This window comes from Saprolegnia diclina (genome assembly GCF_000281045.1).
Source record: "Saprolegnia diclina VS20 unplaced genomic scaffold supercont1.11, whole genome shotgun sequence".
Lineage (NCBI taxonomy): Eukaryota > Oomycota > Saprolegniomycetes > Saprolegniales > Saprolegniaceae > Saprolegnia > Saprolegnia diclina.
Genome location: NW_008246078.1, coordinates 789,124 through 812,661, shown reverse-complemented (window position 1 = coordinate 812,661; position 23,538 = coordinate 789,124). Strand labels below are relative to the sequence as shown.

Genomic DNA, 23,538 nt, shown 5'->3' with positions numbered 1-23,538 from the left:
CACAACACTCTCTGCAGAGGACGCGTTGATGCGCCTCATTGTATTGGCCCAAGCAGCGGGCACCGCAGGATCGAACCCGGCGCCAGTTTCCACATCAGGTAAGCCACGTCATCGGGGCCTCTCCTCCATCGGCCTTGGTTGATCACCTGCTTACTGCTGTCGTTGCACGCTGCCACGTCATGGTGACAAACTGCAAAAAATAGCAAAAAATAAACTAGCAACGACGATTAATAACTAATAACGAACGCACGACTAGGCAATGTGCTCATCCGGGTGGAGACGGCGGTGGCGGAACCATTTGCATTTCTTGAGGCATTTCTGGAACGACCGCTGCAGCGCAAGGAACGAGATGAGCGTGCACATGGCCATGAAAAGGATAAACTTGTACTGCATGCCGAGTTCCACTTGCTGCTCGTGCTCGCGCCGGTAGTGCTCCTTGTGGTGCTCGAGCTCCGCCGCCCCCATCGGTGCCGGCGCCGACGACAAAAACGCAAGCAGTTGGGACGCGCAGGCCGTCATGCCATCGCACGCGAGCTGCGTCGTGTTGCCGTCGATACTGTACATGGTGATCTCGGCCGTCGCCTCGGTCGCGCACCGGTCGGCGATGTGGTGCACGCAGGACGCGAGTTCTTGGAGCCCAAAGCCGTCGCGGACGCACGTCATGGACGGCGGCGGGCAGTCGACGAGAAACGGCGTGAGTCGATCCTTCTCGGAGCTCCCAAGCCCGTTGTTGGTGGCCGCTGACGAGTACGCGTTGTACGTTGGAAAGAAGATGTGTCCGACGAAGTGCACAAACATGGTCAGGCAGAACGCAAGCTGAATGATGCTCCAGAGAAGCCCGCACGACTTGGCGACCGGTGGGGCGTCGTCGCAGTGGCCGCTGTGGCTCCGGCTCCGGCGACGGTGGTCGTCGTGCTCGTGGCGGCGGTACGTTGGCATGGGCACAACTGTTGGTGCGTCGGGCGCCACTGTGATCGTCGCGGGCGTGCTCACCGGCGGTGGGCCGTTGGGATACTTGAGGTCCACCGGAATGCGAGGCGGTCGCTTGCGGCCAGCGACCGGCGCCGCGTTGCGCTGCGGCGTAAAGTAGGTTTGATACCGGGGCACGTCTGTCATTGACGGCGCGGACGGCGTCGGCAGCAGCACGTCCAGCAGCTCGGCTTCGTCGTCGTCCATGAGGGTGTCCCAGAGCGTGGCCTCGGTTGACGGCGGCGCAGGGATGCCAAAGTCGTACGTGCTGTTCGTGATCAAGTCGAGCACTTCGCTTTGGAAGAGTGCATCGATGCAGAGCGAGTCGTCGTCGTCCTTCCAGTCCAATACTGTCGAGGCCGGCGCTAGCATTTGCCGCTTGGTGCGGCCCGCGTCTTCGTCCGACGACGGCGACGACGGCGCGGTCACCGACGACGACGGCGAGTGTGGCCGCTTCTTGGCAAGAGCAACAGTCGGCGCGACAGGCGAGTCGGTCTTGGAGCGGCGGCGGCAATGGACTGTGAACGGCGGCGACGACAGCGAGTCCAAGCACTGCCCAAACGAGTCGCTGACCTCTTCGAGCACGTGGACGCAGAGCACGTGCTCGCGGTCCGACGAGTGCTTGTTGCTCATCCAACCATAGTGCCAGCCCTTCTTGGCCGGGTTAAAGTAGTACGACGACGTCTGCATGTTGTGGCCGGCAAAATATGGCAACAGCGGGTCCATGTCCTTGTTGGCCTGCGCGCGGAGCGTCTCGAGAGCGTACATGTTGCCGATCGAGAGCGTACTCTGCGGCGCACCCTTGAAGAGCGGTACAAACTCGGCGAGGAGAAGGTACGACTTGGTCGCATCCGGTGCGTCGAGGTGCACGGCGACGGGCCCGCCGCAAAAGCCCGTGGCCGCGTGCAGCCCGTTGCAGCAGTTGGGAAAGCAGCGCAGGTTCTTCTGCCCGCCCTTCTTGTTGTTGCGCTGGTACGTGTGCCGAAAGATCGCGGTCGCATCGAAGCGGAGGAGCCCGGGCGACGACGCCATGCTGCCTGGCTTGTAATTTGCACACAATTTCAGACCACGCCGGTCTGGTGGTAAGTTTGGCATCTGCCGCATTTAATTTGCCGACACGGGATTGGCTAGCGTCGTGAATTTTAGCCAATCCTCGAGAGGAATTGCGGCAGGGCACGCGTCCGCCTACCACCCGCTTGCGCCGCGTCCTTCGCGCCATGGCCAATGTAGGACCAAGACACCGAGCCAAGTACTTCAGTGCATGTAGAATAGTATGGTAGGCGTGTAGGCCGAGCGCGCTTTGCAGCAGCGACGTCGGTACCTCCAAAGAATGAGAAGGAAGGTGGGCGACCGACATTCCGACAAATGTGCTCGTCGAGGACCATCATTGCGGTTCCTTGAGAATTACACATCTCTCTGGTTCGCGCATAGCGAGGTTCACTCCGCATTTCGCTTTGGCAATAACCACTGCATGCTATAGACATGGCTAGGACGAGGCAAGCGCAGCACAAAGAACCGTCCGGGAGCTCCTCGCCAGCGGGAACCTCGAGTCTCTGCAGTCATTGAGGTCGAGTCCGACCGTCGTCGATCACGTGTCCCATTGCTCTGGGTACTTCTGGGCACGCATTGCAGCACAGTCCATTCTAGCATCCGAGTGATTGGTCAGACGCGCATGGGGTTGAGCCCAAGCACCAGGTATGAATACTATTAGAACTTATTTCAAAATGCAGTGTTTGAACACCTCTCACTTTCACTCTCTTTGAGAACCTATTGTCTGGTCGGGGAAGGGGACATACTAGCTATTCGCAAGAGAGTATATTAGATGCGTCATTCTAGACGTTTGCTAACGTTATTCGTCACCCATGGGTCGGGTGCGCGGCCCTACAATTCCGTTGTTGCCCTTGATTGATGGCATTGTGATCAGTCCAACTTTTTGGAGGTTCCGTACTGTTTGCGGCACATGCCAAACTTAAGAAGACGCCATGGGATTGGCGGAAAAAGCCAGCGATATAGGCCAATCGGTAGTGGGCTGGCAGTGGCAAACCTGCGGCTTCCATCCGACTGCTTGCACCATGTTCTTCCTCAAGCAGCTCCGCCGGGAGCTCCTCCTGCACCCGATGCACTTTGGCCCGAAGCTCCATGACATCATCCGCCTGCGCCTCATCGAAGAGGTCGAGGGCACGTCCCTCGGCAAGTACGGCTACGTCATCGCGGTCACGGAGGTCCGCGACGAGGACATTGGCCAGGGCGTCATCCAGGACAACTCGGGCTTTGTGTGCTTTGACATTGCGTACCGCGCGATCCTCTTCCGCCCGTTCAAGAACGAGGTGCTGGACGCGGTCGTGACGGTCGTGAACCCGCTCGGCTTTTTCGCCGAGGTCGGGCCGCTCCAGGTCTTTGTGAGTCGCCACGCCATGTCGACCGACTTGACGGAAGGCTACGACCACGAAAACAGCGCGTGGATATCGCAGGATCGCGAGGTTGAGATCCGCAAGGGCGTCGGCGTCCGCCTCAAGATCATGGGCGTCAGCATCGACGTGACGGAGATCAACGCCATTGGCACGATCAAGGACAACTATTTAGGCGTCATTTCGGCCGACATGTTTTAGCGCCATCGACAACATGCTCCTTCTTCGTTGTACATGTGTCCTCTTTGCCTGCTCTCGACAGGTAGCGTATGCCAGGCTGTCTACCTGAGCCCTACGCGCCACCTGCCAGCATGGCCGCCGCCATCTCCGACGCATGGAAGTCGCAGGCGAAAGGACGACAACGACGAAGAGACTATCATATTTAGGATCGATGCAATCGTTGCTAGCTGCGCTGCCACGGCCATTTGGTGCCCACGCGGCCGCGCACGTCTTCCATGGCACCATCGTCGTCATCGGAGCTATTGGCGCTGGGCGTGTCGACCCACGTGGCCTTGGCCGACGCGTCGACATGCGGCTTTACCGGGCCGACCGAGTTGACGAGCTCGCGGACGTGCTGTAGCTGCGAGTTGCCGTACGCGATCGCTTGCTTGACGAGGCGCTCGTCCGTGACGTCGATGGGCTCTTCGAACTTGGCGCGGATGGTCTTGCGCAGATCGTTGCGCGCGGGCGGGGCCAAGGGCGCGATCTCGCGCAGGTAGAGCCGGTACTGCTTGAGCACTTGGCTCCGGTTGACAAAGTACCCGAGCGACAGGAACGGCTTCTTGGCGGCCATCTCGCAGCTTTCCGACTCGTGCTGCTGCTCGGTCGCGGGTTGCGCAGAATATTATTATTCCATCTTTCGTCATAAAACGCGATACATAGTTTGGTTATTGCGTGTATTTTTATAGTAAAATACAATGCAGTTATCGTGACGCCCCGAGATCCGCACACTATTTCCGACCAAACGCCGGGGCCACCACGAAGCCCATCGAATGCAGTTTCGAGCGACGTCGTCGTCGCTGCCACCACGAGCAATACCCAGAGTAGAGTACACGCGGTCGATCGACACTGCTGCTATCGCCGGTATTACAGGCACGGCGCGTGTACCTTCGGCTACTTGCGCACTCTATACGTCGCCGACATCAACGCCGCCGAGCAGAAAGGCGCCAACCTTCAGCTACGGGTAACCTGCACGAGCTTAGCCCCATCCAAGCTTCGCACTAGGCTCACTGTGCGATGTGGCTCACTGTGCGATGTGGCTCACTGTGCGATGCCACGTCGTCCAGCAGGCCTCAGTGATGAAGGAGCCGCCTACCATTTTCCATCCCGAGCGCCACCGCGCTTGGCATCGACATCGCACTGCGACGACCGCCGCCGCAACGTAGCATGCATGTACATGGCTCTTCCAACCGCTCGCAAGCGTGAAAGTGGCTGCTCTCTGACAATACGGCGGCTTATCTCGGTTCAATTGCTCGGTCGCATCCACAGTATCTAGGTCGCATTTGTGTGAAATAGTGTGAATGTTCACTTGAAAGAGGGATTGAGCGGCCAGTTCAGTGCCGAGAGGGAACGCACTGATTGGTGCTTTGTATGTTGTGCAAATTGGTTGGATGTTGCTTGAAGAGGAAGAGGCCGGTTGGCTGGTGGCAGTCAGAGGGAAATCTACTATCCAACAGGTAACATCGACGTGTCCATGGAGGTGAGGCTCATGCACGAGGCCAAGTAGAGACTCCAAGATGGCTATTGAACCCACCCTTGCCGCTTTGGCCAAGAAGACCAACTGCGAAAAGCAGATCTGCCGTGTGTGCTACGCGCGCCTCCCGCCGCGTGCCACCAACTGCCGCAAGAAGAAGTGCGGGCACTCGAACCAGCTCCGCATCAAGAAGAAGATCAAGTAAATGAGTTCGCCCCATTCCTTCGACGCTGGCGTCTTGCGCTTCAAGACGATCTCTCGTTGCTGTCGGTACGATCGCGCATTGCGCGTAATATACGACACTGATCTTTTCCCTCGCCTGCCATGTCTACTCGTTTCTTGTTGCACTCGCCCATGGCCCTGGCGCCACAGAACGAGCGCCGCCCATTGGCAACCCCAAGGACTAGCGACCAGCGTCGCATTCCGCTATGGGCCATGTGACGGAGCAGCGAAACCTAGGCGAGAGGCCGCGCCGTAGACGAGATGCGACGGAGCGAGTGCACGGCCGCGATAGGGCCCGTCGTTGTGGACGCTAAAGCTATGATGAGCCGGCATGTCACCCGCCCGTTGTCCGTCGCTGCGGTGTGAGCGAGTCAACTGCGAGGCGACGTGCAATGACAACCTTGGAACATGCTCGTTAGCTCATGCATGTCTAGCCCAACACCAACGCCCTGGCTGGGTGGGCTGGCATGTCGTAGTCGTCCGCCGGGCGGCAAACGGCGCCTTGCACCTGTGCGTGCTGGAGGTGCAGTTCCGACTTTGAACCTGCTCATTGACGCGTCGTCGTGACATGCACTGATTCAGGAAATGTGAACTGGCCCGGCGACGTACTCTGCCGACACGGCGCAGCTGGCGAATGAGTCGCAGTATCCAGATCCTGTTGGCTCCATAACCTGGCCACCTCCATCCACTGCAAAGCTACACGTTTCAATGCCCAGGAAGGGCTTCGACAGCAACACGAGACAATTGTGAATGCTAGTAGTGAGTTGCATTAGGGGGTTGCGTTTACATGGCTGCATCTACTCGTTATCGCGAAAAGCGGCGCCGGGGTCCATGCAGCCAGAGCCGTGCCGGTGTGAACCATTTAGTTCGAGCCGACGGCGTAGACGCGGACGATACCGTCGGTGTAACCAGCGAAGAGCGAGGCACCGTCGGCCGACCAGCAGAGCGAGACGCAGTGCGGCGGGAGCGACTTCTTGCCGACGGCCTCGAACTCGGGCACGATCTCGTCGACGACGACCTTGGACTCGAGGTCCCAGATCTTGATGCCCGACGACGTGGCGGCGCAGAGCCAGTAGCGGTTGGGCGAGAAGACGAGGGCGTGGATGATGTCGCCGGCCTCGAGCGTGTAGAGGCGCTTGCCTTCGTTCAAGTCCCAGAGCATGGCGACGCCGTCCTTGCCACCCGAGGCGCAGAGCGACCCATCGGGCGAGACCGTGACCGTGTTGAGGTAGCCAGTGTGGCCGCAGAGGTTGGTGCGGAGCTTGCAGTTGGTCAAGTTCCAGACCTTCACGAGGCGGTCCCAGCCGCACGAGACGATGAGCGGGTTGGCCGACGAGGGCGAGAAGCGCACGCACGAGACCCACTCGGTGTGGCCCTCCTCCGTGATCGTGTACTTGCACTCACCGAGCGTGTTCCAGAGCTTGATCGAGCGATCGCGCGACCCCGACACAATCTGGCGGTTGTCGGCCGAGAACGCCACCGAGAGCACGTCCTTCGAGTGGCCGACAAAGCGGCGCGTCGTGATGCCCGTGTTCAAGTCCCAGAGGCGGAGCGTGCCGTCCCACGAGCCCGAGAGCGCGAACTGGCCGTCCGACGAGATGACAACGTCCTCGACGAAGTGCGAGTGGCCCTGGAGGCGGCGGCGGGCAAAGCCGTAGTTCTCGAGGTCCGACGAGTCGCCCGTGAGCTGCCACACAAGGATCGATTTGTCGCGCGACGCCGTCACGATCATCGAGGGGTTCTCGCGCGACGTGGCGATGGCCGTCACCCAGGCCTTGCCGTGACCGGCGAGCGTACCGCGGAGCGTCAATTGTTCAGCCATAATGCACTACTAGGAAAATGGAAAGTGAGTGCGATTAGCCAGCCGAGACTGCAGTTGCGCCAGTGAAATGACTGGTCGATGGCCTTTGCGTCGTGCCCCGGGGTACACCTCACATACTATTTAAAAAAGACGGAATATAGTGTACATACATATGGGTGGCTTGTGCTGCACTACTTACCGGTAGTAGTCGTCGACGCGTGCAGGAAGGCTATCGACGCCATGGACGTAGGCGTGGATGGACTGAGGTGGATACGAGTACAAGGGCGGGGCAGGTAATTGCGGCCTGAAGAGAAGAGTGCTCTCTGTGTTTTGAGTTGGGTTCCTTCCGGTGCTGGACGTTGTGCTTGGACGCGCACGTAGTTGGTGAAGGTGACACGATCGAGGCTGCGCGCTGTCGCCTTGCTATTGTACGACATCACTGTGTGACTGCAGCGTACTGGACGCTGACAGATACGACGAGATCTGTGGACGCGACGAACGTCGTTGCCAGTTGATGGCATCGCTCTGCATGTGAGGTGTCGCTACATGTGCGCAGTAAAGGAGCGTACGTACTCTACGAAATGTTGATGAGCAAGGGCAGCTCACTAGCACAGAGTACAAGGTTGCCCAGGAAGCATGAACGCTTGCGGTCTCTTGGTCTCGACACCCGGACAGCCTCCCCACTTGACGCATTGCGAGGCTGTCTGTGCAGCGACACGAGCCGCTTGCTGCTCTAGAACGGCGCAGCTCGTGCTTCGTCCTTGGTGGCAACCTCCACAGTGCACACAGCTCGTCCTGCCACGCGGAAGTGCCACGTCAACGCAACCGGTTGGTTCGGATAGCGTATCCGGTGGTCGCACCGCCACGAACGGCCAAATTTCTTATCCGCACCATGTCGACGACGACGAACGCAGCGGAAGCCACGCCCAACCGCGAGACGCAGAAGGCCGAGTGGCGCGGGTCGCGCCTGCAGTGGTCCAAGCAGGCCGAGCATGTACGCCTCCTTCTTGCTACGCCTCTCTAAGCCTACTTATTTGATGCAGAAACTGCACCAAGAACTCAACTCGATCGCGCTGGAAAAGTGCTACGCCAAGACCAAGGCCTTTGTCGACTGCTCGCACGAGCACGGGTACAACCTGCTATGGCGTAGCGTCCGTGGCCAACGTCATATGTATCTAGTCTTCTCGTCGTGTGGAAATGCCGCCAGCACAACGCCGACCTGAACGCGTGCCTGCACGAGTACACCAACCCGGAGGCGTTCGCTGCGTTCAAGGCCAGCCGCACGGAAGACATCCCGGTCGTTGTCAAGACGCCCAAGTCGGCGTAAGGCGGCCGCTGTGCAATAGATGACGAGCGAGTGACCCTAGTAGACTGCCTCTTCTCAATCGCTGTTGTCTTGCATCGCAGCCGAAAGCGAAGTCGACCGGCTTCGGCTGAGAAGCTGCAAAGCAAGCTTCGAGCTCCACGAGGCGAGGAGGCCTACTTGTGCTGCATCGCGCTGGAAGAGGAGCGTTCCATCTACCGGTATCGAGACGCGGCGTCTCGTGAGTGCTGTCGTCGCACCTGGGTGCACCGACGACTGCCGCACGGGTAGTCTTGCTTCCGGTGTGTCCGATGGATGCTGGATGCTGGTAGAGTCTCCGTTGCAGCCAAGTGTACATGCCAGCCCTCTCGCTCGTGCACTCAAAGCGAAGGTCTGGAGCGGTCGTCCTAGCTGTCGTCATCGTCACCAGCACGCGACATGAGCACATCAATTGTGCAATGTGGTGGTTGCCGCCAGTGCACAGGCCGTACAGGCCGCCACGTCGTCCGCTGCATCTCTCTACGTAATGCACTAGTTCTAGAGGCGTAGAATCGCCACCACAGCCCGACCTTGCATTCGCCAAGTTGGTGTCATCGCTCTCTCGCGTCACACTATTTCCGTCCTGCAGCAGCCTTTCTTCAAGTTTGGATTCCGGATGCATCCCGCAGCGGTACATGGCATCCCGCCGACGCCAGCCGGGCGCTCATGGCCCTCGTGTAGGACGACATGCAAGAGCACTCGCCATCGACCAAGGCCAAGGTGACGGCCGCTGCCCCATCAACGGTACGTGCCGATCAAGCGTGAGCAGCATGCGACCCCATGCGTACTAGCTGCGCCTCGAGTCGCCGTTCCATGCTGCCGCGCGACGCGGCCAGCTCGAGCTCCTAAAGTCACTGCGGAGCGCAGCCACTCTCGACTTGCTCAACGACGTACGATGCTGTCCTGCACGGTACTGCATCATCGACGACGTGGGTGTAGGACCACAACACGGCGTTGATTCTCGCTGCCTCGCGCGGCCACGCGGCTGTCATCGAGTACCTCGCCATCCAAGGCGCGAGCATGGAGGCAACGACGCGGGTAATGAGTCTTCCTAGCATGGCAATCGCAAGCATCGTGCGTATAGGATCACTCCACCGCGCTGCTCGTCGCTGTGCGAAAAGGCCATGTCGGAACCGCCCGTCTTCTCGTGCAACACGGCGCCGACATCGAAGCACGCAACAAGGTAGCAAGGATGGGACAACATGCCATCAAGAAACGTGTAGGCGGGCGAGACGGCACTGGCGATCGCGGCCAAGGTTCAAAATGCGGCGCTCGTCGAGCTCCTCGTGCAACACGGCGCCGACGTCAACGCTGTGCCAATCAAGGTACACTGCATGTATCCACGCTGTACAATGGCAAGACACGCTTGCAGTCTCTCTGCGCCATCGTGCGACGCGCCTTGGACGCCGTGCGGATCCTCTCAGCCTTTCTGTGCTCCAGCCAAACGTGGTCCATGCAGGTGCCAGCATGCCGGTGGTGATATGACGCCGCATGACGTCTGTAGCTCAAGGAGACGCTACTCGAATGCGCCTTCTTGTTCAACAAGCCGTCGGTCGTCTCGCTCTTGGTTCCTGTGACGCCGCTCGACCGCATGCACAAGGTCGGTTCTTGCGGACTAGTTAGTACATACTACGCAGCACTAACATGTGATGCTGCTGGATAGAGAAGCCACACATGGCTTCAGCGCGCCACTGTACGCGTCGATTGCGACGACGAGGGGCCGGCGTGCCTCTTGCTCTTACTACAGCACGGCCTCAACCCTGAGCTGCGCGATCGGGTCGGTCCTCTCCTTGTTCTCACCGTGTCGACTTGACGACCAACGCATAGGAAGGAAGCACGCCGCTGTCACTTGCGATTGCGGCGCAAAATGCGTGGGCTGTCAAGATTCTGGCTGCGTACACGGACTTGACGTCGATCGATGGCCTCGGCCTCGTACACCTCTTCCTTATAGACAGTCGCAAGAACGTTCGTCGTAGACGTACTTGGGCCGCGCAGCGAATCGTCCGACCGTGCTCGCGCTTTTGCTGCAAGCCGGTGCCGACCCCAACGCCCGCGATCCTGTACGTGATTGTGGAATATGAGGACAAGGTGTCCACAGTGTACGACGACCACTAGATGGGCCGCACGCCCTTGTACCATGCCGTTCAAAAAGGCAACTTGCGCAGTGTCGAACTACTACTGCCGTTGACGCGCGGTGCCAAGGACCACCGATTCACCCGCCGCGTACCATATCGTTTCAATTTATCAAGTGCCCACAGTGCTGTAGGTCTCGCGGTCGTACTTCGAGGTCGCACTGGCCAGTGAAAACGTTCTCGTGACGCGGTATCTCTACGTCCATCTCTTCGCTGACGTGCCGCCGCCGCCGACGCACGCGCTCTTCTTTCAACCGTTCGCAGCGCTCAGCGTGCCACGTCAGCGCTTCTTCTTCTCGCGCGTCGGCTGGTTCCGCGCCGTGGCCTCGCCGCTGAAGCCGATGGAAGCGGCGTACATCAATGCGCTCTGTGCCATCGTTAGCGACCCGACGTGGCCATCCCGCCGCACACACGCCATGGAATTGCCAGCGGACGCGCAGTCGCTTCTCGAAGCCGAGCTCGATACATTCTCGCCGGCCCTGTTTCTTCATCCTGCGCACGGTGTCGTGGTCTCGGACGCCCACCTGACGTCGTGGGACGCACGTCAGTGGCGGACGCTCTTAGCGCCACTGACGGCAACGCGCGGGAGCGACAGTCCAGTCCAGGACGTCGTGAGTCCGAGTGTCGGCTGCGGCGTCATTGGGCAGACGCAGTGGCAGGCGTCGTCGCATGAGATGCGCTTGAACAGCGGCAACGTGCTCTCGTGGGCGTCGGTCGTGCCGCCCGAGTGGCAGCGCCATGTCTCGGAGCACTTTCAGTGGCTGCCGACCCCGGTGCATGTCGACGATGCGACCGGCAAGGCAACGTTTACGTCGTACATCAACGATCTCGACCCGGGGCACACGCGCATTTACGATGCACTGGCCGCGACGCTGACGCAGCTACTACCGCTTCTTGCTGTCAGCACACACACGATGCTGCACGACGTTCCTCGCGTCCAGCGCACGCAGGTTTTGTCAACGTCCGAGCTCGTGCGTCGCCTGTATCACGCCCACTCGAACGAGACGCCGACATCGTCCAAGGTACGCCGGTGGCAGCGACAGCAAACATCCGCGGGTGTCGATTTTGAGGCGCTTGCCATGCGACCGGTGTTTGTCGATACCGTGCCAACTTGGCCATTTCCATCAATGTCGCTACCACGAGACCTCCTCGTGCACGTTGCGATCACGACGCTGCATGCCACGCCGACCTTCGCCGGTCAGAAGTGGACCAAAGGCTCGGGGTTGGTCAACGAGTTTGTCGTCGCCGTCGGCGTTGTCGTCTGCGACTGCAACAATGTCGCCGACGTGGCCATTGAGTTTGCCCACGAGCTTGCGCCGCCTCGGTCCACGACCAAGGTACTCGCTCTGCTGTAGGTGATGGAGCTCATGCGTTGATTGATGGGGCTAGGGAGCAGCGACGGCGGCGAGTCCACAGCTTCAGAGAACGGGCTACATGGGACTGACGCCGGGCCGGCTCGTCTCGATCCCGACCGCTGGCGTGTACCGCATCGCGCCGTTCTCAGCAGCCGATGCCAGCAAGCCCGGGCACGTGACGCTCGTGACGTACTACCTCGTGCACCCAGACGCGAGTCTGCTCTCGACGGCCCACGTCCTTCCGCAGCACAAGGCGTGGCTGCACCAGCACCTCGGTGGCACGCGCTTGGGAGCCCTTCCCGATGGTGTTCTCGACGATGTCCTGGACTTTGTTGGCTGTGGCTTTGTACGCGACGCCGAGCGTGCGGTCCTCGCAGCCGCCGACAAGCAAGTGCGCACACATAGCCTCGCTGCCTACCAGTTGCCGGCAGCGATGCTCTGAGCGACGACGACCTACACTGAACGCACATGGGTACGAAGTGCGTGGCTCGTTCTAGTACAAAGTAGACAAGATGTAGAAGCATGCATTATAAGCAGTGAATGCGAGAGACCCGAGGCTGCCACCTCTTGGACCTTGCGGCGAGGGCTAGGTATCGACACGTGTAGATGGTTTGGTGGCTCTCATGGCTTGACATTGGCGGGCTGTGCATCCAGCGAGACCTCCTAAGTCATGAGGAAGCTGATGCTAGTGGCAGATGATGGCTACGTACGGCGGCGGCGTCCTTCGGGTCGATGAGCGGTGTTGCCCGACACGGAATGGTAAAGCACTCGACGCCTTTGCAGTGGTAGTACAGCTGCGCCCGCGCCATTTCGCTCATGACCCGCTACGCTCGCTTGCACCTGCGTGTCGAAGAAGCAGAAGGTATCATCTACCTTCATCTTGGTGACGCGGAAGAACTCGAAGCGCTTCCAATGCAGCTCGAGAAGCGCGTTGACGTTGTCGACCCGGCGCTTTTGGTCGGTCAGGAGCCGCGCGCGCTTCTCGCGCTCCTTGTTGCCGCCGAGGACGATAGTCTTTTCGTCGACGTCGCGCTGGAGCTTGGCGATGGCCTTGATCGCCTTGTCGCGGTCTTCGAGGAGCCGCTTCATGGGCACCACGCCCCAGTCCTGGATCTGCGTGAGCTCGACGATCGCCGTCTGTTCGGGGCGTACGACCATAATCTCGTGCGTCTCGGTGCTCAGCGTCCGCGTCGCATCGCCCATGGCAGCCAGCACCGTGTGCACTGCCATGCAGGGCTCGGTGATGGCACAGTCGTCAAAGGCCTTGGCCAGCTTGGCCGCATGCGCATCGCGGGCCTCGCGGAAGGTCGTCGTCGCCTCGATCGCCTCGGCGAGCAGCTTGAGGTTGCGCTCAATGAGGTGCAGCGTGTTCCACAGGTGCTTGGAGCGCTCGTCGACCTCGTCCTTCATTTGCCAAGATTGCACGCCGGATATGCATTCAGTATCCGGAAGCCAAGTTGAAGTCCACGATCCGCTGCACGGTCGACGAACGTTCTGTGTCGCTAGCGTGCTTGATGCATCAGCACGCAATCGCTCTACTTGGCATATACAGTATTGTCGTCGCTTGTACTACCAGGAGCTACTAGAGGTATGTCAGCGTAGGCCACATGCGTCAACATGTACCTGGTCAGCGCGAGGTCGGACGGTAGTGAACCCAGGCACCGACAGGCAGGCGAGCCACTGGCCGAGCCGTCTTCTTTTGCGGTACCGGCGCCAGCCGTTGCCCACGGCAGTGGATGAAGCAAGTGTTACGCTGCTTGCACCCGAACCAGTGTACAGAACCAGATCTCGCGTGCCGCCGTCAAACGTGATGCCACCATCAACTGTCATGCAATCGACAAGTAATGCCAAGCAGTAGGCATGGCTCTGTCCCGGGCGTCGCTGTCTCTTCGCTATGAAGCCAAGCTCGGACGCACCTGCGTCACCAAGCCATTGCCACAGTTCGCACCTATACGCTCAACACGACTGACTAAACGAAGACTAACTAGAGACTAAACAGTCAACGACGGAAGGTGACGACGCTTAGAGATGCATGTTCTGCAAGGCGAATGCAACACGCAGTCTTCTGTATCGAATAACACACAACTAGTAGAAGAAGGAGAGACGACGAACTGACAAATACTAGTAGTAGGGTTAGGTAAGGACGCTGGTACACGCAATCGAGTTACTTGAAGCCCATGAGTTTCTGCACGATGCGGGGGCCATAGATCGAGTGGACTTTGTCGGCTTCCATGTACGCGACCTTGTTGAGCGCCTTGAGCTCCTTGGTCGTCAGCGCCGCGGGCCAGCGGCTCACCATGTTGTTGAAGAGCGGTCGAAAGACACTGACGCGGTCCGGCGTCACGTTCTTGAACACCTTGCGCAGCACGTCGTGGCTCGTGAGGAACCAGCAAAAGTGGCGCATGTTTTCATGCTTGCAGCCCGCAAGCTCTTTGAGCACCTCGACCGGATCGACGAGGTACTCGGGGTCCGGCAGCGAGTAACGCGATCGCGGCGCGGCCTTGAGCTCGGACGCGAGGCCGCGCGCGCTTCCCATGGCGCGCGCAAAGACACTTGCTTCGTCAACCACCGGCTTGGTCGTCGTCGTTGCCGGCATCGTAAAGCTGGCGAGATCGGCAAAGATATCCGTGAGCGGCGTGAGCTCGGGCGCGCCGCCCCGGTACGTGTACACACCCGTGCTCAGGCACTGGTCGTAGAGCGGCACGAAGCGCCAGCCATGGTCGGCGACGAACCGAATCGCGTCGACGACAAACGCTTCCCGCTCGCCCGACCAGTAGACGGGAAAGTTGAGGCGCGTAAAGCCGGGCTTGATGAAGAGCGCCTTGCGCTGCATGAGCGAAAACAGAATATGCGCGAGCTCGTCCGGCATTTGGAAGAGGAGCGCGCCGTACGGTCCGGCGCACGCGCAGCCCGAGCGCGACTGGATGCCAAAGAGGTCGCTCAGGAGGCGCGACACAAATTGCGGGTGTAAGAAGAGCGTCTCGTGGCGGATCAAGAACGAAAACGTTGGGAGCCGGGGCGCCGACGGGTCGCCGAGCAAGACAATGTTGGGGTGCGACCCGAGCGACGTTTGAACGCGCGTCGCAATCGCATGCTCTTGGCTCTCGAGAAACGCGACACCGAGCGTCGCCTTGAGCTGAAAGACCATCGCGGCCCGGAGCGCGCCGACAATGTCCGGGGTGCCACCTTCTTCGCGCTCGGCGATATCGTCGACGTACTGGTGTGTCCGACGTGACACGAGGAAGACGGTGCCACCACCGGGCACGACTGGCACGTCGTTCATCTTGGCGGTCTTCTTGGCCATGGCCTTGCGCACGCCGCGTACGACGGTCGAATGCAGCGTCGTGTTGCGCGCCGAGAGCTGAGTGTTGGTGGTCGTGCTGCTGCTTGTGCCGGTGCGAGACGTGTTGGTCGCATCGAGCTCGGAGCTGCCACCTTCGCTGCTCTCAGGGCCGCCAGAGCTCGTGTGCGCCGAGTCGCTTGCCGCCGATGCCCCGGTGCACGGCGACGGCGTCGTCGGTGGGACACCACTCCGAGTCGGTTGAGTAAACAGCGACCGCTTCACGACGAGGACACCGGGGGTGCCCGGGCCGCCGAGGAACTTGTGCACCGAGAAGAAGATGGCATCTTTAGCGACACCGCCTTCGTGCATGTCAATGGGCATGTAGGGCGCGGCAGCCGCATAGTCCCAAAGCGCAAGGGCGCCGTAGGACTTGAGGAGCTGCGTCACCGGCACCGTCTCGGTCGTGATGCCCGTAATGTTGGACGCGGCCGAGAAGGTGCCGATGAGGAGCGCGCGGCGACGAAACTTTTCTAGGCAGTGCTTGAGATGCGTGAGGTCGACGCCACCGCCTTTGCCGGGCCGAATCCTACATTTCGAGATTCAGATTGCACTTGCAAGTGCAAAGTGGGCTTACCGGACAATCTTGGCGCCCGACTCGCGCCACACCAAGTCGTTCGAGTGGTGCTCGTAGGGTCCCATAAAGACCACTGCGCGGCTGAGCTTGTAGAGCCGCGCGAGACGGCCGACGAGAAGGTTGATGGCACCCGTGCAGCCCGCGCCCGTAAATAGCCTAAGAACGTAGTGGCATGAGAAAAGTGGAAAATGAACATAGAGAAAATGAGCGTACACGACGTCCGCGGCGGGGTCGGCGCCGACCTGGGACGCAATGTACTCGCGGGCTTGGGTGCGCCACTGGTTCATCTGGTGCCCGCAGTGCGACGTCTCGGTGTGCGTGTTGGCGTACAGCGGCAGCATCTTTTGCGCGATCGTGGCTTCGATAAAGTCCACCGACCGGCCGGACGCGACGTAGTCGGCGTACACGAGGTGACGCTCGCCAAACGGCGTCGCAATGACGTCCATGTCACCCATCTCGGAGGCGCCGAGTCGCTGAAGTAGCGCGACTTGATCAGTCGACATGCTGAGTGTGTTGCTAAACGCAAAATGATCGAAAAATATGCAGGGCCCTTTGCGCGTCCCACAGTGGCGTTTTCTATTTCAAGCTGCATGCGAATCTGATGGCTCTTTGCCGTTGCGCACGCGGAGGAGGTCGACTCTCGGTCTATACAACATCTGGTCGGCAGCCCTACTGGCCCGACCCATACCTCTACCACCGGTACATGGACGAGGTTGCGTGCTTCATGGAGAGCGAGCAAGCACACAAAGCACAACGTTGTCGGAACGCTGGCGTTGATGCCGCCACGGCGATAAAGGTCGCATGTTCGTGCGACTGCGGTTGGGCGATGGAGCGGGCGTCATCATCTTCACCCAGTTCCGGGAGAATCAAAGGTACGGGCGCTCTGGCTGCGACCTTGCAGTTTGGTGGAAAGATATTATAGTTGGTGATATTAATGGAGGCATGGTGTGGGACACGCCTTCAACACACATTTGGCGGCAAATTATTCGCTATTTATCAAAAAATTGCCATGCATTAATTCAAGCGCAGGTGCCGTGATGTGCAGAGGCACAGTGGCGGAGCAGGCGCTTGTCGGCGCCATCGACGCCGATGCTGATGCTAATGGAGTTGCGTAGACACCAAGCAGACACTGTCGTACGTTCGCGATGGCCGACGAACGAGGCTGTCCTGAGCGAGGCGACACCGCGTTCGACGCTTGGTTCGTAGCTAATGCTCATGGCGCCTCCGAGCCGATCACTCTCGGAGCAATTTTTGAGCAATGGACGGCCAAACCGCCACGGCAAAGATACTGACAGGTCCTCTACCTTGCCTGTCGCTGGCACATCAGGCGTGCGATCACGCGCTAGCCACCAAATGAAAACGCCCCAAGCCACCAACTACCGTACACTGTACGCGGAGTTGGACGTGTCACCCACGCGCCTTGTGTCTACGCGGGCGTCGACAGTGCAGAGTGGACGTCTCCGAGACTAATACGGCATCTCTTGCTTGCTAAAGGCGATTGGTACGAGAAACGTAGCAAGAGCCAGCGGCCGACAAGAACCGCGGGCGTCCATCGTGCCACCGTGGTTGTGTCTCGTGGCTACTCGAACGCTGCTCCAGCGTCCGTCTTAACGTGCAGATGCAGGCTCGACGATCGAGCGGAACCAATTCGTTTGGTGTTTATTTAGCGGCGTCTCTAAACGGGAAGAAAGACTATAGATGTGGGTGTACGCAACGTACCGTCGACCTTGCAACGAGGCAACCACGCGCTCGTAAGATCGTTGTGAGTAGCAGTGTGTGGACAAGCCATCGAGCGAGGACAGCCATCGGCTGCATCTCCAAGATACTCTCTAGACGTGACGACGCGTCGACTCGTACTGGCGTGCGACGACGGGTGGCGACCGCTTGAGAAAGAACGATTTGACAGCGCGGCCGTCACACCTAGCGTCTCGCCCCAGCTCTTGCCCTGGATGGATGGCCACGGCTCAAGTCTTGTATGGACTGACTTCGGTCCCAACACCTTCTCCGTACTACCAGGTACTAGTACTAGTAGTAGCCTCCAGCAGTGACTGGCGGATGCTTCGGCACTGTTGTTGAAATGAGTTATTAACATGAAATTATATAGTGAAGATGGTGGACTTCCTAGTGCGCTCGTAAAGGTTTGGCCGGTACGTCAAGCTGAGGGCGCGCGGTCGGGGCTCTTGCTTCGGCACTGTGCCAGGAAGAGCTTTTTCGAGCAAATTTCGTTGTTTAGCGGCTATCATTTCCACCCTGACAAATACCAGTGCAATGTCGCTACGCTACCATCGATGACGGCAGCAGCCGACGTGAGCGTCTTCCGAGCAGTGCAAGTGCACGTCGAAGTGGACAGCGTCAGGAGGACGATACGCAGGCCTTCATTTCGTGAGGGCAGACTTTACGCAATTGTTTCCAGTCAATTTAGTTTGACGGTTTTATATCTTTTTTTTTCTATTTTTTGTCGCGAAAAGCGCTCAACCGCCAACGCTTCACGATTCACCGCCGTTCTAATTCGTGCCTTGCCAAGCAAGAGTCTCTGCGGCCAAGGTTTCATCTCATCCTTGCCACGTTATGCGTGTTTGCTCAAGCATACTGTACGCAGGCGACGCTGTCGGCTTGCGTTTGATCACGCAGCTCACGGCAGCAAGCCCGATTCGTCATGCGGGGCAGTAACGTGGTGGCACCAGATGTGCCGTTGGTCGCACAGCTTCGACGTTCGACGCCCCCAGCTGGAAGCGGAAGGAGTTTTACACTGCGTTTTACACTTTTTTCACATGGCCTGTCCTAAACGCCACACGCTACCTCGCAGGCATCGCTCACGTTCTTTCACGGGGCTAGCCTGCTATCCTTTCGCCAGCGACGTGTTGGCCTCGACGCATGTACAGTACGAGTAGCCACCGTTTCAGATTGCAGGTTGAGATTGCACTTGAGATTGCACATAATTGTAAAATCGCCCGCTCCGATTGGCCAACATTTTCCACCATTTTCCACGCGCAGAAATTCTTGATGTGGGACACTGACAGGTGCATTGCCAAGGGACGTGGATTTTTGGCTATTTTTTGGCGACCAACGACCGGCTAATTCACTTTGAGATTGCCAGTGAAATAGCCAAGTGGTCGGATGGAGACGCCGAGCGACAACAGCAAGTTCCTCTCGACGCTCGAGACGCCGTTCACGCTCGCCGTCAACGGCGAGACGCATCATGAGAGCGTCGACCCCGCGACCTTGAGCTGGCACAACTTGCGCTACACGGTCCAGCCCACGACGCTCCTCGGCAAGAACGGCCCGCCCAAGACGATCCTCAAGAACATCCACGGCCACGTCTCGCCCGGCCAGCTCACGGCCATCATGGGTCCGTCCGGCAGCGGCAAGACGACGCTCCTCGACATCCTCGCCGACCGTGTCTCGAGCGGTACGATCGAAGGCAACATCGAAGTCAACGGCCACACGCGCCACTCGTCGTCGTTCCGCAAGATGGCAACGTACGTGGCCCAAGAAGACTCGCTCCTCGGGTCTTTCACGGTGCTCGAGACGCTACGGTTTGCGGCCAAGATTTCGCTCCAGGATGCGCATGCGGTTCAGGAAGAGCGTGTGCAGGCTGCGATCTCAGACATGGGTCTGACAAGCTGCGCCAACACGCGTGTCGGCGACCTCTTCTTCAAGGGCATTTCCGGCGGCCAAAAGCGCCGTCTCTCGATTGCGATTGCACTTTTGACGAATCCGTCAATTTTGCTGCTCGACGAGCCCACGTCCGGTCTTGACTCGGCGTCGACGTACCACATTATGAAGTACATTGCCAAGCTCTGCGCCGCGGGCCGCACGGTCGTCTGCACGATCCACCAGCCGTCGGCCGAGGTGTACAACATGTTTTCGACTGTCTCGATCCTCGTCGAGGGTAGCACGGTGTTTTATGGGTCGCCGGCCGCTGCGCTCACCCACTTTGAGTCGCTCAACTACCCGTGTCCGCTCTATACGAACCCGGCCGAGTACTTTGTGAGTTTGGTCAACACGGACTTTGAGGGCCACGCCGATGTGCCCGCGTTCGTCAAGTCGTATGCGTCGAGCGAGCTCTGCAACGGCATTGTCCGCGCCATTGAAGCCGACCGCCACGCGGCGTCGACACTCTTGCCCAAGAAGGTGCTGAGCCAAGGCGCGTCGGGCTTGACGCAGTGGATGGTGCTCATGCACCGCAACACGCTCGACAATATCCGCAACCCGGGCATCTACTGGGTCCGGCTCTTTATGTACATCATGCTCTCGTTCATGGTCGGCACCATGTACTTGCACACCAACACGGACTTGACAAAGGAAGATCTGCTGCCGATGCTCTTCTACGTCCAAGCGTTCCTCGTCTTTATGAGCGTGGCGGTGCTGCCCTTCTTTATCGAGCAACGCGCCGTGTTTGTCCGTGAACGCGCCAACCAAGGCCTCCACGTCGGCAGCTACGTCTTTGCGAATTTGCTTGCTGCTTTGCCCGGTATCGCGCTCATCTCGATCCTCTCGACGACGCTCGTTGTGCTGCTCGCGGATCTCAACGGCTTTGGGTACTTCTTCCTCAACCTCTTCTTGTCGCTTGTCGCTGCCGAGTCGCTCATGTGCGTCATTGCCGCGGCCGTGCCCCACTACATTATCGGCATTGCGCTCGGCGCGGGTCTCTTTGGGATGTTTATGCTCTGCGAAGGCTTCATGGTGCCCAAGCACGCGATCCCCGACTACTGGATCTGGGCGTACTACATGGCATTCCACACGTACTCGTTCGAGTCATTTGTGTATACACACTTCAACCCGATGCAAGCGACCGATGCGACGGCCAAGGCGATTCTGGTCCGCTACGGCTTTGAAAAAGTCGACGTGAACCGCAACATGGGCATCCTCGCCGCGTACACGGTGCTCTTCCAGCTCATCTTTGCGTTCATCTTGTACAAGTTCCACACGGGCCGCCGGTAAACGACCTCGTCATAGCTTCTAGTTCAGGTCACACGGATCCTCTTAATACATGGCTTTTGTTTCGTCTACTTGGCTTTATTATGGAAGCATCCACAAGCGACCCATGAAGGTAGACTCCAGTAGCAAGACGAGGCGCTTGGAGAGGTCCTATCTCTGGTGATCGACCGACGCCAAGATCTCTCCGAGTCTCTGGGCCATTGCAACATCTCATCGGCAGGCAGACGAGAAACACATCACAAGTATCCCCATACACTATTCACACCAGCAAGGGTCTCTACCGTAGCTCTTCGAAGACGTTAAGGACGGCATCGACGAGCCTGGGTGAGCTTAGGGTTAGGGTCCGGTCGTCGGCATGGACCTCTGTGTGGACGTCAAGAATATACCAGTCTACATACCAGTCTGCATACCCTTTCTGAAGACTTCCGGTAGCAGTGACAGACCAGCGGCGACCTCGCATGCTATGGGGAGCGGTACGTGATAACGTCGGCTCATGTGGCCACCCCGCAACTGCCTACGGCAATTACTCACTTTTGGTATCCGGACCCTGTCCATTATGCTTTTTATTGTATTTTATTTCTTGTATTGTATTGAAACCGAATATTTATTTGAGCAAAACACCCTCCGATAAAGTACCTGGCACTGTATCCGGACCCGTTGGCGTCGCCGCACACAGCAACGCGCCGAGGATGGTGTCCAAGGTCTTTACGAGCTTCCTCTGCGTCTGCTGCTGGCTGCATGGCGCGACGGTCGGCGTCGCGATCGGCGATGCGCTCGATTTGCAGCACTTCTTCCTTTTAAGTGTCGGCGTCTTCTTTGCGATCACGGTCATCTACCCGACGTCGCGCCGGCTCGCGGTCTCGGCCATGTTTCTCGCCTGCGCCGTCTTTCTCTCGGCGCTCGTCAAGTCGCTCGCGTTCTTCCGGACGCCCAACCACCACAGCGCCTTGCCGGACGTCGGCCACGACTTTTTGCCGTCGATTCCGATCCCGCCGAGCTTTCTCTTGCAGCTCGTGCTCGGCGCGACCGTGACCTTTGTCGCTCTGCATCCGATGCGCAGCATCATTCTGCGCCGGGTCCTTTTGATCTACGCCGCGCTGCTCATGGCGCGGACGCTCCTCGCGCTCATGACCTTCCTGCCCGACTCGAACCCGACGTGCCTCGTCGAAGAGAAGAACCCGAGCGCCCGCGAAGTCGTCCAGCACTTTCTGCTCTCACGCCGGAGCCTCGCCGAGTGGATTCGGTCGCAGACCAACGTGAGCCTCGTGGCGTGCCGCGACACGATCTACTGCGGTCACTCGACGCTCCTCATCATGTGCGGCATGGTGTGGCACACGTACTACCACCGCGTCGAGAGTCCGGTCAACTGGGTCAAGTCGATCGTGTGGACGACGGCAATCACGGCCATGGTACCTCCTTCTGCCACGTCATGAGCGTGCTTGTCATGTCTGATGCGATCCATGCTAGGTGAGCTCGCTCGCCCGCCGCGAGACGTATACGCTGGACGCAGTCCTCTCGACGTACTTTGCCGTGACGGGCTGGGCGACGTACCATCGGCTAGCCAACGACGTCTTGACAGGCCAGCGGTTCACGTGCGTTTGGCTCATCGACAAGGTGATTGTCTATCCGCTCGTCGAGTGGATGGAGGAAGAGGAGCAGGTGAAGAAGCCCCGCGAGGTGCGACTGTACCGCCGCGACACGCAAGAGCAGGGCGAGTCGCCGCCGCCCAAGAAGACCACGGCCACGTTCCGAACGAGCGAGTTTTAGAGGCAAATCATGTAAACCGAGACGTATACAAAAGTCGCGATCGCACAAGTATCAACTTGATACAGCCGTGTGCGACTTCAACGCAGCACTGCGAGACAGTTGTTGATAGGCTCGAGCTAGGGCTTTGAGAAATGGAGCCGAGAGTGATCCTACAAGGGATGCCTTAGGTAAAGGCCGTGGCAACCGTGCACTCGATGCCCCACGTCAAGGACTCGTTCACCGAACGTTCTTGTGTGTAGTAGAAAATGGCCCCGGCACAAGTGGCCTCATGGTGACAGGATTCTGCAGACAGTGCTCGTAGCTCTGTTCGTTCTCAGCCAGCCGTTGGCCCGCGGGTGTGCACCTGCGTCTTGGTTCCCTACTCGCAGAGCTACAGCAGAAAAAGCTAAGGACATTGTCGATTACCGCACACGCAAATCTATAACAGCCTGCAAGGTACATGTACAAGCAAGACGGAAGCGCTCTACGACGTGCACCACTGGGTGCCGAACTCGGGGGCAAGGTACTCGCAGTACTTCTTATCGTAGTCAGCCGTCAAGCACTGCGACGCGGCCGGGTAGTAGCAGCCATTGCAGCCGTTGCAGTTGCCGTGGGGCATCTTCGTGGGCTTGGACGGCGGCTGCGGCTCGGACGATGGCTGCGACTTGCCGCTCAGGGCCGGGTACGACGGCATTTCGGCCACGTTGCACATTCCCTTGCTGCTCACGCCGCGCTTGAGGTAGATGTAGCCTTGCTCGCCCCAGCCCGTGCCCCACGAGTTCTTGATCTTGAAATGCTGCTGGCCGTCCTTGGTGCCATACCCGACAGCAATCACGGCGTGGTCCGACTGCGCTCCCGGGCAACTCTGCACGACGCCGCTCTTGTAGTTGCGCCACACGTTGTTGCCAGCCTCGACGACGACCGTCACCGGCTGCTTGTCGAGCGCGCTCTGGAGCGCACTCTCGCCTTGGATGTCGACCGACTTGCCGACGCTGACCTTGGTCTTCTGGCA

The 23,538-nt window shown here is 59.2% G+C and overlaps 12 protein-coding genes across 13 annotated transcripts in view; 6 read left to right on the top strand and 6 right to left on the bottom strand.

The window, feature by feature from the left end:
• Positions 1-200: 200 nt before the first annotated feature.
• On the bottom strand, positions 201-2,055 carry SDRG_04634 (hypothetical protein). Its single transcript, XM_008610312.1, has one exon. The coding sequence runs from the start codon at positions 1,999-2,001 to the stop codon at positions 253-255; it is 1,749 nt and encodes a 582-aa protein (XP_008608534.1). The 5' UTR covers positions 2,002-2,055; the 3' UTR covers positions 201-252.
• Positions 2,056-2,996: 941 nt separating this feature from the next.
• On the top strand, positions 2,997-3,612 carry SDRG_04633 (hypothetical protein). Its single transcript, XM_008610311.1, has one exon. It carries the CDS (start codon positions 3,042-3,044, stop codon positions 3,576-3,578), a length of 537 nt encoding a protein of 178 aa, XP_008608533.1. The 5' UTR covers positions 2,997-3,041; the 3' UTR covers positions 3,579-3,612.
• A 101-nt stretch (positions 3,613-3,713) lies between these two features.
• SDRG_04632 (hypothetical protein) lies at positions 3,714-4,219 on the bottom strand. Its single transcript, XM_008610310.1, has one exon. The coding sequence runs from the start codon at positions 4,168-4,170 to the stop codon at positions 3,781-3,783; it is 390 nt and encodes a 129-aa protein (XP_008608532.1). The 5' UTR covers positions 4,171-4,219; the 3' UTR covers positions 3,714-3,780.
• A 769-nt stretch (positions 4,220-4,988) lies between these two features.
• Positions 4,989-5,390, top strand: SDRG_04631 (50S ribosomal protein L40e). The gene is made up of 2 exons (XM_008610309.1): positions 4,989-5,053; positions 5,104-5,390. The coding sequence occupies exon 2, from the start codon at positions 5,114-5,116 to the stop codon at positions 5,273-5,275; it is 162 nt and encodes a 53-aa protein (XP_008608531.1). The 5' UTR covers positions 4,989-5,053; positions 5,104-5,113; the 3' UTR covers positions 5,276-5,390.
• Positions 5,391-6,036: 646 nt separating this feature from the next.
• On the bottom strand, positions 6,037-7,132 carry SDRG_04630 (guanine nucleotide-binding protein subunit beta-2-like 1). The gene has a single exon (XM_008610308.1). The coding sequence runs from the start codon at positions 7,112-7,114 to the stop codon at positions 6,155-6,157; it is 960 nt and encodes a 319-aa protein (XP_008608530.1). The 5' UTR covers positions 7,115-7,132; the 3' UTR covers positions 6,037-6,154.
• An 853-nt stretch (positions 7,133-7,985) lies between these two features.
• SDRG_04629 (hypothetical protein) lies at positions 7,986-8,420 on the top strand (the record flags this gene model as incomplete). The annotated part of the gene is made up of 3 exons (XM_008610307.1): positions 7,986-8,087; positions 8,137-8,222; positions 8,273-8,420. The coding sequence occupies 3 exons, from the start codon at positions 7,986-7,988 to the stop codon at positions 8,418-8,420; spliced, it is 336 nt and encodes a 111-aa protein (XP_008608529.1).
• A 631-nt stretch (positions 8,421-9,051) lies between these two features.
• SDRG_04628 (hypothetical protein) lies at positions 9,052-12,364 on the top strand (the record flags this gene model as incomplete). The annotated part of the gene is made up of 14 exons (XM_008610306.1): positions 9,052-9,066; positions 9,117-9,179; positions 9,227-9,325; positions 9,375-9,473; positions 9,520-9,618; positions 9,659-9,760; positions 9,808-9,894; positions 9,940-10,035; positions 10,099-10,212; positions 10,263-10,367; positions 10,412-10,495; positions 10,551-10,658; positions 10,702-11,904; positions 11,957-12,364. The coding sequence occupies 14 exons, from the start codon at positions 9,052-9,054 to the stop codon at positions 12,362-12,364; spliced, it is 2,682 nt and encodes an 893-aa protein (XP_008608528.1).
• Positions 12,365-12,383: 19 nt separating this feature from the next.
• SDRG_04627 lies at positions 12,384-13,351 on the bottom strand. Of its 2 annotated transcripts, XM_008610305.1 has the most exons (3): positions 12,796-13,351; positions 12,633-12,746; positions 12,384-12,585 (listed from the first exon to the last, which is right to left on the bottom strand). In XM_008610305.1, exons 1-3 carry the CDS (start codon positions 13,330-13,332, stop codon positions 12,544-12,546), a joined length of 693 nt encoding a protein of 230 aa, XP_008608527.1. In that variant the 5' UTR covers positions 13,333-13,351; the 3' UTR covers positions 12,384-12,543. The 2 variants fall into 2 exon arrangements, with proteins under 2 accessions (XP_008608527.1, XP_008608526.1); XM_008610304.1 differs by having other exon boundaries at positions 12,633-13,351.
• A 664-nt stretch (positions 13,352-14,015) lies between these two features.
• On the bottom strand, positions 14,016-16,440 carry SDRG_04626 (hypothetical protein). Its single transcript, XM_008610303.1, has 3 exons — positions 16,053-16,440; positions 15,840-15,995; positions 14,016-15,791 (listed from the first exon to the last, which is right to left on the bottom strand). The coding sequence occupies exons 1-3, from the start codon at positions 16,340-16,342 to the stop codon at positions 14,087-14,089; spliced, it is 2,151 nt and encodes a 716-aa protein (XP_008608525.1). The 5' UTR covers positions 16,343-16,440; the 3' UTR covers positions 14,016-14,086.
• Positions 16,441-18,866: 2,426 nt separating this feature from the next.
• On the top strand, positions 18,867-20,851 carry SDRG_04625 (hypothetical protein). Its single transcript, XM_008610302.1, has one exon. It carries the CDS (start codon positions 18,957-18,959, stop codon positions 20,781-20,783), a length of 1,827 nt encoding a protein of 608 aa, XP_008608524.1. The 5' UTR covers positions 18,867-18,956; the 3' UTR covers positions 20,784-20,851.
• A 551-nt stretch (positions 20,852-21,402) lies between these two features.
• Positions 21,403-22,632, top strand: SDRG_04624 (hypothetical protein). The gene is made up of 2 exons (XM_008610301.1): positions 21,403-22,189; positions 22,248-22,632. The coding sequence occupies exons 1-2, from the start codon at positions 21,470-21,472 to the stop codon at positions 22,545-22,547; spliced, it is 1,020 nt and encodes a 339-aa protein (XP_008608523.1). The 5' UTR covers positions 21,403-21,469; the 3' UTR covers positions 22,548-22,632.
• Positions 22,633-23,010: 378 nt separating this feature from the next.
• Positions 23,011-23,538, bottom strand: part of SDRG_04623 (hypothetical protein) — a gene marked incomplete at both ends in the record, with an annotated part of 1,272 nt that continues 744 nt past the window's right edge. The window contains one exon of the mRNA XM_008610300.1: positions 23,011-23,532. Coding sequence (XP_008608522.1) covers positions 23,011-23,532 — 522 coding nt within the window. The remainder of the gene's footprint in view (positions 23,533-23,538) is intronic.